This window comes from Bombyx mori, chromosome 20 (assembly GCF_030269925.1).
Source record: "Bombyx mori chromosome 20, ASM3026992v2".
Classification (NCBI taxonomy): domain Eukaryota; kingdom Metazoa; phylum Arthropoda; class Insecta; order Lepidoptera; family Bombycidae; genus Bombyx; species Bombyx mori.
Genome location: NC_085126.1, coordinates 8,755,028 through 8,772,319, shown reverse-complemented (window position 1 = coordinate 8,772,319; position 17,292 = coordinate 8,755,028). Strand labels below are relative to the sequence as shown.

The 17,292-nt window shown below is 45.0% G+C and overlaps 1 protein-coding gene across 2 annotated transcripts in view; it reads left to right on the top strand.

Annotated features, from left to right (window-relative positions):
- Positions 1-17,292, top strand: part of LOC101741248 (GMP reductase 1) — a 31,487-nt gene that overhangs the window by 4,594 nt on the left and 9,601 nt on the right. The window contains exons 1-2 of one of the 2 annotated variants that reach the window (XM_004927222.5): positions 9,216-9,407; positions 15,312-15,431. In XM_004927222.5, the coding sequence (XP_004927279.1) occupies positions 9,321-9,407; positions 15,312-15,431 (207 nt within the window). In that variant the 5' untranslated portion in view covers positions 9,216-9,320. Of the gene's footprint in view, positions 1-9,215; positions 9,408-15,311; positions 15,432-17,292 lie in introns of those variants that run through there. The other variant, XM_062674396.1, reaches the window with a different exon arrangement.

The following is a 17,292-nucleotide window of genomic DNA, read 5'->3' as shown; positions in this document are numbered from 1 at the left end:
GGTACTTTCCAAAGCATCCGTGCCCAGTCAGCACCTGCACCAGACGGAAGGTGAGGCGTCCTCGGCCACGATTCACCCAGTCATAAAAGACCGGGTAAACCGCCTCGACGGTCCGTAGACCCCACGTGGGGTTGGCCAACCGCCTCGACCACGATTCGAGCACGGACCGCCGAGAATGGGCCTTCCGCGCCCGCAGCTCACTTTTGGAGGGACGCGCCACGCCCAGAGCACGAAGCTCACTGCGCCACCGATAGTCGGCAGCGAGCGACTCCGCCTCCAGCTCCCATGGCGGCGTCCCCGCCAACACACACGCCGCCTCGAATGAGACGGTGCGATATCCACGGATGACCCTGATAGCAACGGTGCGCTGCGGCCGGCGCAGGAACCGAGCCATAGTAGCCCGATTGCGCGGCTCAGCCCATACAGGCGCACCGTACAGGGCCATCGATCGCACCACCCCAGCGTAGAGGCGGCGTACAACCTGATCCGGCCCCCCGATATTCGGGAGCAGTCGGTTCAAAGAACCGGCTGTCCTCATTAATCGAGGGACCAGCTCCGCAAAGTGAGCACGAAAAGCCCACCGGCCGTCCAACACGAGGCCGAGGTACCTTAACTGCACCCCGACCCCTATCCGGACGCCCCCAACCACGATGTGGGCGTCGACAGGTGGCGCTCTCCGCGGCCCGTGAAACCACAAGGCCTCGGATTTACTGAGCGCCACGTCGAGGCCCAGTCTCTTGATCCTCCCGACGACGAGGGCCACTCCCGCTGTGGCGAGACGGGCAGACTCTCTATAATCATCCCCCCGGGCCACGACCAACGTGTCGTCCGCGTAACAAATAACGCGGAGACCCGGGAGGAGGGCACCCCTCAGCACCCAGTCGTACCCGATGTTCCACAAGAGGGGTCCGAGAACCGACCCCTGCGGAACACCACGCACGACCGGAAAACGGTGAAGGGTCCCACCGTACCCGGTACATTCGACCGACCTGGCCTCCAAATAGGAGCCAACCAGCCGGCGGAGGTAGAGGGGCACCCCATGCCTCTCCAGTGCCCCCCCTATCACAGACCAGGGCAGGGTGTTAAATGCGTTGGCGATGTCAAGAGACACCGCCAACGCCACCCCACCCCGTGAGACAGCCTCGTCCGAGAGGGCCCGCACGCGAAGAATTGCATCCACGGTCGAACGGCCCTCCCGGAAGCCGAACTGCTCCGCCGACAGGTCAGGTCCAACCCCGACCAGGTGCTGAACGATGCGGGCAGCCAGAATACGCTCCAGCAATTTTCCCGCCTCGTCCAGCAGTACGATAGGACGATACCCGGCGGCTGTATCCACCGGGCGCCCCTCCTTTTTCAACAGCACAAGTCTGCCCGTCCGCCAGAGCAACGGAAACCGTCCCGACTCCAGGCAACCATTAAATAGCTCCAGGAGCCGGTCCCCTAGGGCATCGAGGGCCAAGGCCAGCACCCGACCATGGACTCCGTCCGGGCCGGGGGCCGTGTCCTTTGCAGTCATCCTGACAACGGCCACACGGAGCTCTGCCCCAGTAATATGGGGCACCTCAGTAGGGGCTTCGCCGTCGATGGCGTCCGACGGCTCACCCATAGCGGGGGGAACAAAACCCTCCCGCTCCTGCGGGAACAACGCCGAAACGATGTCCCGCAGCTGTTGAGGCTGAAGTCGCTCAGTCAAAGGGGGGGCCCACGGGCGCAGTTTGCCGCGCACCAGCCTGTACGGACTCCCCCATGGATCCACTTCGAGTGCCTCCAAGAGTCTCTCCATGTTCTGCTCCTTGGCCCGCCTGATGGCCAGCCGCAGGGCGTCCTTCGCAGCGCGATATTCGCCGTGCAGCCGGGTCTCCTCCTCTGCGAACGCGACGGGGTCGTCGCGCCGCAGGTGACGGCGACGGCGGTGTCTAGCACACTGGCGGCTCGCCCGAATGGAGACTGCACGCAATCTCGCAATTTCAGGCGACCACCAGGGCGACTGCCGCCGTCCGCAATGCCGAGGGCCGACCCGGGGCATCGAGGCATCGCATATGCGGTGCATCGCGCCGCGGAACCATTCGGCCTCAGTCTCCACATCGAAAGGGTGTGGGCGCATGGGCGTCCACGCCGCCACCATAGAGGCCTCCACCAGGAGCTCCTTCTTCAGGAGCTTCAATGCCCACCTAGGGAATGATCGGAACGCACTCCGCGGGGGGTTAACCCCGCGAGCGCCTGCGGCCGGCGTCGGCGCGGGAGCGGAAAGATCGAACCGGATATATCAGTGATCCGACAACGATTCCGCCCCCACCACCACGCCCCAGCCGAGGATGCGCTGTGCGATGGACGAGCTCGCGAACGTCAAATCCACGATAGACTCTCCCGTCCACCGCACGCATGTCGCGACCGAGCCCCTGTTAACGATACAGAGATCGGCCGCGACCGCCCACTCCTCCAACAGCCTACCACGAGCGTCCGTGGATGGGGAACCCCAAGCGACAGACTTCGCATTGAAGTCCCCCGCCAGTATTACCGAACGGGGAGAGAGGTGACGAGCGATCACCTCTAGCCCGTCCAGAAACCGCTCGAACTCGACGGTAGGCCGATTTGGAGAGAAGTACACCCCGATCACGACGGTATTTTCTAATTGTACCGCGACGATCCCGGGGCCCCTGGTCACCATCGCCAGGGGAGGAATCATCGCGGATCTTCTTATATGTATGGCCGCCAAGCCATCAACGTCCCCAAACCAGCAGTCGTCCGCTGGGGGAACGAAGTACGGCTCGGCGACCACAGCCACGTCAATTGACCACTCCGCCATAGTCTGGAGCAGCATGTCCTGAGCTCCGGCGGAGTGGTTCAAATTTCCTTGGAGGAAGCGATAGGTGTGATCCATTAAACCTGGACCACATCCATCGCCCCCTCCCCTACTCTATTGTCCCCGCTATCGGGCTCGAACGCCTCAGCGGGGGCCAAAGTGCCAGCCGGTGCTCCCCCGGCCGACTGCTTCTTTTGGCGACGCTTAGCTTGGCGGCGCCAATTTCTAATTGCATTTTTGCCGGCCGGGGGGCATGCCTTGCCCCCGGTCCGGTGGTCAGCCTTGCGTCCGGCCGCCGCACATAACGAACAATGCGGCGCAGCCAAGCACACGGCCGCCTTGTGTCCAGGCTGACCACAGCGGAAGCACAGTCCGCTGCGGTCAACCGCACTCACGCACCTGGCGAGGCAGTGCCCAGTGCTGAAGCACCTTAGGCACCGCCAGGCACGCGGTTCTAGCAGGCGCACGTGGGCTGCTATCCAGCCCACGCGCAACCTGCCCGGATCCCCCGACGGTCTCCCGGGCGGAGGAGCAGCCAGGGCAACGGCCGCCTCCACCGGGCAACGTACCCACACGGAACCAGCCCCGGTATAACCGGAGCGCAGCTCGCCTACTGTTATGTTCTGCAGGGCACAGTTGCCCTGGGCAGCGACGGCCGCCGCCACCTCCTCCCTGGTGGTGCAGTCGTCCAGGCCGGTCACTTTCAATTCGGCCATCTTGACCGGCCTATGCACCCGCACCTCCTCTTCAGGCAGGACCATACGGAGCCTTGCCGCCAGACGCTCCGCGATGCCGGGACTATCGGCAACGGGACATTCTAGCAGTTTGGCCCCATTGGCTGTCTGCCTACAGCGGAGGCCCTCCCCCGCCCCGATCTCATCCAGGTCAACTGCCGCGCGCGCCCGAGCAATGACATCTCCGTATGTCATGCCCTTGGCTTTGGCAGCCGGCAGCAGCGTTAGGACCACTGCCGCCGACCGCGGCGCGCGCGGTTGCTTCTTCGTCGTTTTTTTTTTGTTTTTGTTTTTAGCGGCTACAGGCGCCCGACCCTGATGGGGAGCAACCTGAGCCGCTGTAGCCGCTGGCGCTCTACCAACTTGTGCAGCTGCTGGTGGAGCCTTCTTGGCACCCCGCCGGGCCACCACGTTCCACCCTTCGTCCATGTTAGACGGGGGCGGAGGCAGCGGACGAGGCTGGGGTGCTTGCGATGGGCACTTCGCGTTGGTGCCCCCCCCCCCCCCCGCTTGGTTCTATCCCGTCCCGGGCCCAACCTAGTGGCTGGAGCCCGTACGGGGGCGGGGCGAGCGGCTGGAGTACCCGACACCGCGGCATATGCCGGTCGCCGAGCGTCAGCCGGAGCAATGAGCTGCGCCTCGAGGGCCGCCAGCCTGCCGTCCAGCCTTTCTAATACAACCTGGACGGTGCGACTGATGACCTCGTCCAGGCTGAATTTTCCAGCCAGCTCCCGTGGCCCTACGAGTGCTTGCTGCCGCTTGGTAGCGGTCATCTCCCTAGTGCGCGGCGACGGGAGACGTGGCCGCTGCTCAGCCGCGCGCGGTGGCGGCAGCACAGGCCACCCATCGCCAGTCAGCGCCGGGGAACGGCGCTTCTGAGGCGCCCCGGCGATACATGACGTCGCTGCCGGTACATGGGCCGGTGGAGTTCGCAACCCAGTGGCCCGGGGCAACGCGGGCGACGGCGTCGACGCCGCTGCCTTACTCGAAGCAGAAGCCTCATCATCAGGCTGCTGTTGGGCTTGAAGTAGTGCTCGAAGCCTCGAATTCTCCGCCATCAGCTGTACCACCTGGTCATTGGCGGAAGCAACCGAAGGCAGAACCTTCGAGACCTGCGAGACTACCTCTCGCAGCTTACGGCCAGCGGCTTTGGTCTTAGTGCCGTTGGCCGCATATGACTTGACGTATAGTAGACTAATTTAAAATTGAAATAAATTTAAAATATACATGGGAAATACTTGAAAAAAAATCTATTTTAACGAATCTAGCTGTAAGATTGAAATGATTTTAATAGACCTAGAAATATATATTTTTTGCGCATCGAATATGGTTATTGCCTATCATTTATGTACAAAGCAGTTATTGTCGCTTAGTCACGTTTGCCTTTCAAGCGTCGAATTATGTACTTTAACCATTCGTTATAACGTAATATATGTTTTTCGATCGTTTTTTGAAGCTATGAAGGATCACACAGTCTTTTTATATGTAATAATATATAACCCCTCAAGGTTACTGACAATAGGTAGGCTAAAAAGGCTTACCATGCATATACCTAGCAATATCACTCGCTCAGTCAAATATCTTCCCATGTCAATGTCCCATGTTAACCTTTAAATATATTGTTAGCCTATTTAAATTCTCAATATTTAAGAAGTCCAGTAATAACTTTTATATTAAGTTCAGAGCTGGTCTGTCGTCAATAATTTGCAAGAAACAACAGTCTACCATAGTGTATTGCATAACAGATAATAAATACTTCCGTCATGTCTCCGCTGCGAACGTCTCAATGTCATTTCAATTTGGCAAGTTTATCTTCCGCAAACAATCTATAAATTTACTTTATCTATGTATGTACCTGGTCTACAGTGCGTATTTGTAAGATTTATCTAAACGGTACCGTACTGTGTGTATTTTTTCTCTGGCCGTCATTTTGTCACTTAACTATTTTTCAATAACGTAGTGCTGTTATACTCGTAATGCAGTAGATGAGTTGGGCGGTTTGGTATTAATATATTATACTTTTGATCATGGCTTTCGGAGACCCACTTTGAGATATGCAGTCAAAGATTCTGAAAAGAGTTGTATTGTAAAGAGGCTATTACATCATCGAAAGCGCTTATTTTCTTCATGGCAAAAATAGGCAGCGGTGTCGTACCTACCGTAAGGTTTGAATCCCTTGATACATTAGTAGTAAAACCTGATAAAATTCGGTCACAAGTCACAATATTAGGAATTTTAGGAACCCGGAAAGATTTTCGGTAATTAAACATTTTGGACTACCTCTTATCGCCTCTAAATCTTAATCGAAAGGAATGAAAAAGTTGTTACTTGAGAAAACGAGGCAATGCAATTCTATGTATATTCATTTTTCGTAAAAACCGTGAATTAATAAATCTCATATCCTTACCGAAATCGTATCGATCGGCACCTCAGATTTTTGATGCGTTTGCCATCTAGCATCATAGAAAATACAAAAAAAAAAAAAAAAAAACAATAAAAATCATCAATCATCATTTCCGCTCAACCGGGACGCTTCTGTCAGAAAAATATCAGGTTTTTTTCTGCAACAAATTAATCATATGGAACTCTTTTGGCTTCCGACCAAATAGAGCGGAATTTGATTAAAAAGAAATATAGTTCGGCAATCTGAAGACTTCGCTGGTGTGGTGTGCTTTATATTCGTGCTAGAGTATATATTGTGACTCACAACTACACGGGTAGTGTGTAAAATCTGAACAGCTTCTTCTATGAACCCGCCCTGCATTCCATTTTGAAGGGTTCATATTTCAATGTGCGTTTAGGGAATCACCTAGTAAATTCTATAGCTTTCGGTAACTCCTTCGACTATACGGATTTTCATCATTTTACAAATATCCTCCTGCTTACGTCGATACTCCATAATGCTGAAGGTCGTGTCCTCTTCTAATAACTTTCTCTTGGATTATCCTGAGCCACTCTTGCCTATCCTTGGTTGTATGAATGGCAACGTGGGGCAAGTGTTGAGAATGGAGTGTATCTGGTCAATACCGTCTTTACCATAAGGGCACACGGGGCCCGTGCCCAGGGCCCCAATTCTCAGGGGGCCCCGAAGGACCGACAATTTCTCTCACACATTTATTCTCAAAACATTTTTGTCGGGCACATTACACTTTTTTGACAAATCAGTAATCTTATCAGAAGGTATTTAAGTAGGAAGGTAAGGTATTTACAAGGCATATAATATGTACTACGCCATTATATCGATGACTGCGCCAATTCCTACTATACTAATTAATAATATTTCCGAACGCATCCTACCTAATTTACTAAGTACACCATCTAACGACGTAATCGTAACCAAAAAAACAGCAGCATTCTAATATCATTAATGACATATTATATCATACTGATGATCACATTGATGACCTTATAATAAATGGTCATACTCAGTAAAAAAATGTTATTATAATTCGCTTTTTTTACTTTCCAAAAGGGCCTCAAATTCTTGTGTGCCCAAGGGCCCCAGCCTAATTTAAGACGTCCCTGTATCTGGTCCAAAATTTTTGCTTAGAGTTTGCTATCCAACAGAGACGCGACAGCATAGAACATCTATTTATTAATAGCTTATCTGTGGGCGGAAATAGGATTAGTAGTTTTCGCGCTTAATTATGGAGCAGTGTATTAATCTTAAAATCATTTCATGATTATCGGTCTGTCACAATTGAAATTTCGAGGGCACGCTTAGATGTAATTTTTCGAAATAAATCCGATACATTCGTAATACTGAATTTCAGGTAGGTAATAAAAGGAACTAAGTTAAAAATTAAATGTTCAAAAAAGTAGAATATTTTGTTAAAATCGGATTTCATAGAAATTATTAGTTTTATTTCTGTAACTGTTTTCTAATATACGAACCATTTAGGTATTATAATTCTATTAATTCTAATTCTTATCTTCTCTAGTCTTAATTCTAATTAATTCAGCTATTAATTCGAACACTATTAATTCGTTAATGAAAGCGGCCATTATTGAAATAGTATCGTAGCCTAATTAAGAAATAGTGTTTTTTTTTTATCGTCTCTATAGGCAAACGGGTTACCCGACGAAAAGCACTGACAGTTTCCATGATGGCAATCATAGATACAGCGTTGTTGTCTTTTCACTAAACGAATTGTTGATTGGTTATCGGTTGATGTTTTTTTTATTTCTTAGACTAACCGTCTATCGTGACGTTTATTGATTTTCAAATACTGTAGACATTATAAAGCGCATTGCTGTTCACCTTAAGACATGAAGTGAACGTCTGCAATTTGTTTATCCCAATTTGAAGACTATAAGATGCAGATGAAATAATGCTGAAAAAAGATCTTATTACGTGGTTACTATATGCGCCACCAAAGTAACTTAGCTGTGCTTCTAGCGCTGCTTATAGCGAAGTTGACCACCCTCCAATGGATGCTCCCGTCATTATTTATTAAATACATCCTTGGTTTTAATTTTATTGCACAATGTGCGTATAATATTTACTCTCGTGCGCAGCGTGGGCGTTGTAGGCGCTGAAAAAAACACGCGGCCGTCGGTTTCACTTAGTTCAGTTTTTTTTTAAATTAACAAAAAAAAAGCAACAGCATTTATTGAAGCGGAAACACTGTAATTTTGACACGGCAAATGAAGTAAAATAACCTTCACCTAGGCGGTAGTCATAAGGCAGCTGAAAGCAGATATTTCTGAACGCCCTTGTGACGTCACGCGTCACGCTTGCCGTACCGGTGTTGCCGGTTACGAAATTTTCAGGAAAATCTAACGTGTGAAATTTTCACGAAATGATTCTTGTTTTTTGTTCCCGTACCTATAGCGCAAAGAATTTTAATTTAAGGTCGATCTTTTTGAAACTTGAACTATTTAGATGCAGATCATATTAATAATTGATAATCAATGAATAGAATCAAAAATTCTTTGCGTTAATTGAAATCTTCATTTATATGTATTGTGCCGTTCAAAATTTAATTGCATTTATATTAAATCGAATGTCACGTAATTTTAAATGTAAAATATGACTCTTCCATTCAATATGAAACGAGTTTAGCGGAATTATTTTTCTTTCATTCATTTTTCAAGGCGTGTTTAAATTTATCTTGTCCCCATTTTCATAACGGCCCCGACTTCATCCTATTGAACTTTGTTAGGTGCATGATATTATGTGTGTATCATAAAAAAATCACGATTAAAATTATTTTTAATTTTTCCGGTCATCATTCCCGTCGAACCCGTCGCTTGCGACGAAGGGCTCGGCGAGTAATATACCCATAGACACATCCCACTGAGTTTTTCGCCGGATCTTCTCAGTGGGTCGCGTATCCGATGCGGTGGTAGTTTTTGCGGAGCATGGCTTTTGCTAGGGTTCGTGTTAGCAACATTGTCAGGTTTGAGCCCCGTGAGCTCACCTACTAGTTAAGGTTCCGCTAATATTTTCTCTCTAGACCATCAGCTTAGGTAGGAAAAAAAAAGTTAATTTTCTGAAGAAGCATGACTTTATAAATGCCCTGAGAATCGTAATAACCGCAGTTGCGCTTTTTACTTACGCCAATTAAATAATAAGTTACGCCAATACATAATCCATAATTCGAATCCGTTGTCATGACAGCAAGGCATGTACCAAATAAACCGGCTAATCAATTTCTATTCCCTTGTAACCCAGTGAATTTTAAGCAGTCGATACCGCGCGTGGAGGCAGGATTGTCGTCTCTTTCACGGCGCCTTTTCTTTCGATCTCAAAATTTTAGTGATTAAGAATCTAATAGATAATGCCTAACATTATAAATGAAGTTAAATTGGATTTCAAGGACGTCCTTTTGCGACCCAAACGGAGCACGTTAAAAAGCAGAAATGACGTAAGTCTAAAATTTGTTTTTTATTGTTATGGTTAAATTTCACTTCGATTGTCATTAGTTTGGCATTATTTTTGGATCGCCTCTTTACTAAATTAGTTAATCTTGGTTATTCTGTCAAAACGATTGTGAATGTAACAAAAATGGGAATTCTGTGTTTAAATTTAAATCCGTAAATAAATAAAAGGTATTGTGGTGGTCACAACTAATTTATTTAGATCACAGTGATTTTGGTGTGCACCGACCTCTGATATCAATAAACCAAAAAAAATGACAATAACAATGACGATGTTGCATAAACAATGAAATTTACCAAGCTCGGTTGAGCGGAACATTCGCATTACTTGGGGCCAAAACACACGTCGAATGAATCATAGCCACATATGACGTCACAATAACAGTCCGTAAGCCTTGTTTACCCATTGAAGCAATAACAAAGAGACATGAAGAAAAAAAGAAAAAAAAATCATGAAATAAAAAAGACACGGTCCTAACTGATTCGTAGCATACCAATATGTCTCGAGATACTACAGAAATCGCCTTCACAAGAAAATGCCTCTGGGCTCCAGTTATTACTGAACAAAACGCCTTTAGTTAGTTTACCTAACTAGGGCACAATAAACGTAATGTTTGTAGAAGTCCTTCTGTTTTTATTGACAGCGCTTTCCAAATTATTTAGGTAAAACACGAAGCGAACTCATTCCAATAAAACTTTTAAACACAGATGCAATCGCTAAACTAAAAAATGGTTGGCAATAACAGTTCTTCGTTCCTTCGTTTTAAAGTATCAAGACTTTGAAGAGATTTTCGCTGAGCATCAAAAGTGTCGACATGCAAACTTGTCTAGGGTTTTTTTTCATTTTCGAGCAAGCCCTTCATAATAATTGAAGTGATTCTGTTAAAGCCTATCGTGGTAGTTGGAGAATTTCTCCGAAAATAATAAATGGGTTTTCATGATGAAATTCAGATACGAAGTTAAATCACAATCGGATGAAAGGCTTAGGAACGCAAAGCGGACAAACGCCACAGAAAATGAAAAAAAGTGATATGCTTTGAAAAGGGATATGCAAAACGCGAGGAGTGCGGGAAACCGCATTGTCCTCTCACTCTATCTCTCTCTTCTTTAACCTATGTCCATGCAACACTGAGTGTAGGTGTCTCCATTGCCTTCCATTCTTTTCGGTCTTTTGCCTTTCGCATCCAGTTCTTACCAGCTATTTTGACCAAGTCGTTGGTACACCTCATTAGTTGTCTGCCCACGTAACGACGTCCAGTACGAGATCTCCACTCTAGTACTTTTGTGTCCTTTAGTATACATTAGGGACCATATTCAGAAAGAGGAGAATGTTTTAGCAATCCATGGACTCATTATGTGGGTGCCGGGTCCATCGCCTTGCATAGATAGGAGTTGGGAGAATGCTTTTTGATTGGCGACTTTGGTGTAGCTTTGAGAGGCGCTAGCATTTGGGCATTACGCATCAAATGTCAATTTAACCGCAAAATTACAACATGTCTTCGTAGTTTACGCCAGTGTTAGTATAGAAAAGAAATAATTGGTTTTCGTTGAAAATTCAACGTCATCTCAAAGCTACGTCTTCCATTAGATCAAGATCCATCAGGAATATATACGAGCTCATATAGGACAAGATTCACAACAGTCGGCCCAAAATATCGGCTGAAGTAAAATCTATACTAATATATAAATCTACAGTGGTTTTTACGGATGTTCCGTTATAACTACTGAACCGTACATCCGATTGACTTGAACTTGGTATCCATGTAGAAAATACATGTACTTAATGGATAGGCTAATATCTATATGTTGGACTCCCTACACCAGTTGCGGGGGCGTTAATGATAAGAATCTTTGTGGGGGTGAGAAATAATAATAAATCCCAGCAAAGCGGACGGGTACAGCTAGTACCCTTGATTAGTACCCTTATAAAAATGAAAGAATCCGCGGAACCGATTGTCATTGAAGATATTTAGAAACTAGATCCGACCTTCGACCTTCTAATGTCAAAATATTTCGTTTTAACATTGAAAAAGTCACGTGAGGGGCTATTTTGAGTGATTGCAGTAGGTTCCGCGTTGCGAGGCTGAGGTGTGACGATGGAACCGTCCAAACTTTACCTATTACACGATATCCCTCAATTTTTTGACAATGTTGTTGTAAGGACTACATTTTTTCTTGATACTTGGTTCACAAGAAGACCGATCGTGTAAAACGTATTCATCATGGCCTAAAGGACCAGAGGCCCAGCGCATTCGTCGCCAGGTTGGCCTGTCTTAAGTGGTTTCCGGTGGCCATAGACATCAACAACGTAAACGCAGTCACCGAATTTGAGATATAAATGCTGAGTCTCAGTTTTATACCACAAATTCTTCTAGGTACAACAACCGAAATCAATCATTGTGCTATAGTTGATTTGTCATGGTAAAATGTAGCTGTAATTCTAGTATTTTGTATGATTTATTCGATACAAAATACATTGTTCGAGCTGTGAGATGAGTGACCTACTTCCGCGTCGCGTTGGTCCGCAGCCAAGTATCTGGATCGATTGACGAGCGCCATTTCAATTCAACTTAAGTTTCGACAAACTAGGAAATTCAACTAGGTACAGCACGTTGTATGGCTGGATTTATAGGAGCATGGATAGGCCATACTCTCAGGAGCAATTTCGATGAACGAGGAAATTCAAGTGGGTACAGCACTTTGTATGGCTGGATTTATAGGAGCATGGATAGGCCATACTCTCAGGAGCAATTTCGATGAACAAGGAAATTCAAGTGGGTACAGCACTTTGTATAGCTGGATTTATAGGAGCATGGATAGGCCATACTCTCAGGAGGAATTCCGATGAACAAGGAAATTCAAGTAGGTACAGCACTTTGGTATGGCTGGATTTATAAGTGTATGGATAGGCCATACTCTCAGGAGCAATTCCGATGAACAAGGAAATTCAAGTGGGTACAGCCCTTTGTATAGCTGGATTTATAGGAGCATGGATAGACCATACTCTCAGGAGTAATTTCGATGAACAAGATGAGTCAAGTAGGTACAGCACTTTGTATGGCTGGATTTATAGGAGCTTGGATAGGCCATACTCTCAGGAGCAATTCCGATGAACAAGGAAATTCAAGTGGATACAGCTCTTTGTATGGCTGGATTTATAGGAGCATGGATAGGCCACATTCTTAGGAAGCACATACCAAGGCAAGCCCTGGAACGGACCTCCTTGGGCAAGAACTATGGTAGCTGGGATGAAGACAGTCTGGCTAATCTGGCCCGAGGTAAAGCGCGTAGCCTGAGACCAGTTGCAAGGGCGAAGTCCTGTTGAAGCCACACATGGGATCTTAGGATAAGACGTCCGGTGCATTCGTTGCAATACATTCATCGTCTTAGGAACTTAAACGACCCAACGAACGGCACTTTGTAAAATTGCATTAGTAAATATAATACTATGTTTCATTAAAAATAATGGAAGATATTTCTTTTTTGCGGCTAGACAATGTTTTTTTTAATGCTTAGACAGAGGAACAAGGTCACAATTCATCTGGTGTTAGGTCGGTACGGCGGCCCGTGGACATCAACAACGTAAATGCCGATACCCAACTTGAGAGAACCCTGTCTTTTCTACGCAGCGACTTTGTTGTGTCCCTGGCATTGCTGACGTCTATCAGTGAAGGTAAACCACTCACAATGAGACGGGCCGTATACTTGTCTACCTAAAAGGATAATAAAAAAAGATTATTAATGTCTCAATAGTGTAGTAATAACGACAATTCCACCCGTTGTATTGGAACCTATTACTGTTTCGCTACAATTTAGGGGGGGAAGGGAAGTACCAACCCGCGTGTGCGCCACTAAAGATTTTTTTATACTATGTTTCTTCATCGTGAAGATTTGCGAACTTCAAACAATTTACTGGTGGTAGGACCTCTTGAGTCCGCACCGGTAGGTACCACCACTCCGCCTCTTTCTACCGTGAAGCAGTAATGCGTTTCGTTTTGAAGGGTGGGGCAGCCGTTGTAACTTTACTAAGACCTTTTATTCATAAGGCAGGATAAAATGTTAACATATATGCAACGTGTAAGGGACCATCAATCCGTTAAGAGATCTACATATCGATGGTCGATGCTGAAGCAGATTGGTGGACGAGCTCACAGCCCACCTGGTGTTAAGTGGTTACTGGAGCCCATAGACATCTACAACGTAAATGCGCCACCCACCTTGAGATATAAGTTCAAAGGTCTCAAGTATAGCTACAACGGCTACCCCACCAATCAAACCGAAACGCATTACTGATTCACGGCAGAAGTAGGCAGGGTGGTGGTACCTACCCGCGTGGACTCACAAAAGGTCCTACCACCAGTAATTACGCAAATTATAATTGACGGTAGTACAAGCGGATTTATAATATACCGTAATCAAAGTAACCAATGGAAAAAAACTAGGATAGAAAAATACCCGAATATTCGTTTTTCTTACTCGCTGCAGATTTTCATTAAACCGACTGTTACAATTGGAGCCGGGCCAAAAACATTTCACATTTTAACTACATTATTACTGTATTTCAGTTACGTAATCTTAAATAATTCGAATATTCCGTGTGGATATTTCATAATTTTACTGGTGGTACGACCTCTAGAGTTCGCACGGGTAGGTACTACCGCCCTGCCTATTTAGGCAGTAATGCGATTCGGTTTGAAGGGCGGGGCAGACGTAACTATACTTGAGTCCTTAGAACTTATATCTCAAGGTGGGTGGCGCATTTACGTTGTAGATGTCTATGTGAACCAGTAACCACTTAACCAGGTGGGCTGTGAGCTCCTCCACCCATTTAAGCAACAAAAAAAAAGTTAAAAAGGAATTCTCTTCGACGCTTACCGACTAAATCAATAGTAGCTACGTTCTTGGCGAATAGTATGAGAGGTTCTTCTCGGAGATTTAGGGGGTTTGAAACTGCGTACCAGTCTCAGATTCGTCCGAAGGCCAATAAAGACAGTTCTGGCGTATCGGAGGCCTGTCAAATTGTGTTTCAAACGAAATTTGATTACAATCGGTCGAAGATACAAGGAACACATAGCGGCAAACGTTAAAGAAAATTATTATATGTAATGTTTACTGTATGCACTAGGTGTGTTCCTAATTCTTCTTTCCTACTTTTTTTTTTATTGCTTAGATGGGTGGACGAGCTCACAGCCCACCTGGTGTTAAGTGGTTACTGGAGCCCATAGACATCTACAACGTAAATGCGCCACCCATCTTGAGATATAAGTTCTAAGGTCTCAGTATAGTTACAACGGCTGCCCCACCCTTCAAACTGAAACGCATTACTGCTTCACGGCGAAATAGGCGGGGCGGTGGTTAATGCCTTTTTAGTGTATTCGACTTGTGTAGAATACATGGCGATATTAATCATAATATAGATAATACACACAAAATTAGTTATAGATATATAAGCAACTCAAGCACTTAACAAAAATGTTTACGGGTGTGGGCCACTAGATGGCTTCGCTTCGATTAGTTTCTCATTAGTCTTGTAGATGGCAGTAACATATTACCTATCCTATATTTTAGTTTTTAATGAAGGATTTTGTAAATTATATTATGAAATAACAAATTGATAAAATTTAATCAATTTGTCTATAACAAATAAAGACTAGTAGGACTTTTTATTTTTTATTTTCTGTACTGAGTTATACAATAATTAAATGCCTTAACTTTAACATCATATAAGTTTAGGGGCATCCGTTACAAGATGTCGCTATTTTCCGTAAATAAAAAATATTATCGCATTTTCAGAGCCCTGATATTAATTTGATACTTGCCGATTTCTCAGCTCACTGCGTTACCTTGTCGAATCACAGTTATTGATAAATTATATTTTGCTTTCGTTCCAGGTCGATTTGTACCGGGAGATCACGTTCAAGAATTCAGGGCAGACGTACCGAGGTGTCCCGGTAATGGCGAGCAACATGGACACCGTCGGCACCTTCGAAATGGCGCAGGAGTTATCGAAGGTAATGAATATGATTTTGATTCTGATGCAACGAGAACTTTCATCATAATTACTACAACTAGAAGTCCCGCAGTAGTCGAAATTCGACTACAATTAATTGGAATTGTAAGTTTGTACACTATTACGATTGTATTTTATACTTCTATAATCACAAATTTCGCCAAGACTACACTATAAAAAATATTAACAAAGACAAACAATAGCCTCAATTTGACAACAGACGTCAAGAACAAAAGTTTGACAATAAATAGTATGCGTGCGTGTGTGCGTCAAATATAATAATATGGTATGTAGTGTGTGTAATGTTTTCTTTATTGATTTAATCTTTTGTGCATTATTTAAAAAATATTGGCATTGTGCACTTCTTCTTTATATTCTCTATAAGTGTGGAAAATTTCATACTCTTCCGTTCGCGCAATTTTCGTAAAAAGGGATACAAAGTTTTTGCTTCACGTATTAATAATATATAGATTTTACCGGTGAACTACAAATAATTGTTGGTTGTTGATCGAAATTAGACCCTAACTCTTGTAGATTTAGATTTATTTCATATATTTCATTATAGTATTTGATATATCGCACTTTTGGAATTGAAGTGGCTAAATCTAAAATTCGCCAAAAAACCTAATTGAAGAATTGTAATATTTTAGTTTCGATTTTAATACTTTTTATGGTATGTGCTTCATTTAAAAGAGACGGAAAGAATACGTTTGTCCTTTTCTAGACTAAAAGAGACTGCTTAATTTTATAAACAGATAGAATATAGTAATATAGACAGTCAATAAATAAGGCCCGGCCTGAACTAAATGGTTGCCGGTACTGATAGAGCTCGCGACGTGAAGACAAATTCAATATTTTGCTTACTCGCTATCCCGCTTTCGAACCAGTGTGCTTTAACGTTCCCGATAGCGTAAAAGTTAACTCAAATTTGTATGGAGTTGGAATGTTTGCCTACGTTTGCCGCTAGGGGCGCTGTTTCAACTACATACGAATTTGAGTTAAGTTTTACGCTATAGTGAACGTAATAAGTTCGCACTAAGCACACATGACGCCTATACGATAAAGTTTTTATTGCTTAGTTGGGTGGACGAACTCACGGCCCACCCGATGTTAAGTGGTGGTGGTAAATGCTGCCATCTACCATGAGATAAGTTCTAAGGTCTCAGTATAGTACAGCGATTGCTCAATCAAACCGAAACGCATTACTGCTTCACGGCAGAAATAGGTAGAGTGGTGGTACCTACTTACACGTACGGACTCACAAGACGTCCTACCACCAGATTTGCTTTTCGTTTCGTTGAAAAAAGCTAATTAAGCTTAATCATTAACTGTTAATTTGTAAGAAGACTGTAGTACTAAATAAATAATCAGTGGAAGTTGTTCGTTAAAACGTATTAGAGATAACCTAGACTAGAGTATTCGTTATAATAATAAAACAAATAATGTTTATATTAAGCTCGTTGTTCTTGGAACGGAAAAACGTTATGTATTTATATACATACATATGTATTCATTATAAACAGTAGTTTCCGTTTCCTGTCGTTCATTGTTATTGTCAAAACAACTATTGTATTCTTTTGTCTATCAGAGATTAAGCCATGTGGTATGAATATACTTTTTTTTATTTTTTTTATTGCTTAGGTGGGTGGACGAGCTCACCCACCTTGAGATTTAAGTTCTAAGATCTCAGTATAGTTACAACGGCTGCCCTACACTTCAGACCGAAACGCATTACTGCTTCACGGCAGAAATAGGCAGGGTGGTCATACCTACCCGCGCGGACTCACAAGAGGTCCTGCCACCAGTAAAATTGTTGTTTGTTGTTTAATATATTGGTATACAATATTCGACATTTGCCTCGT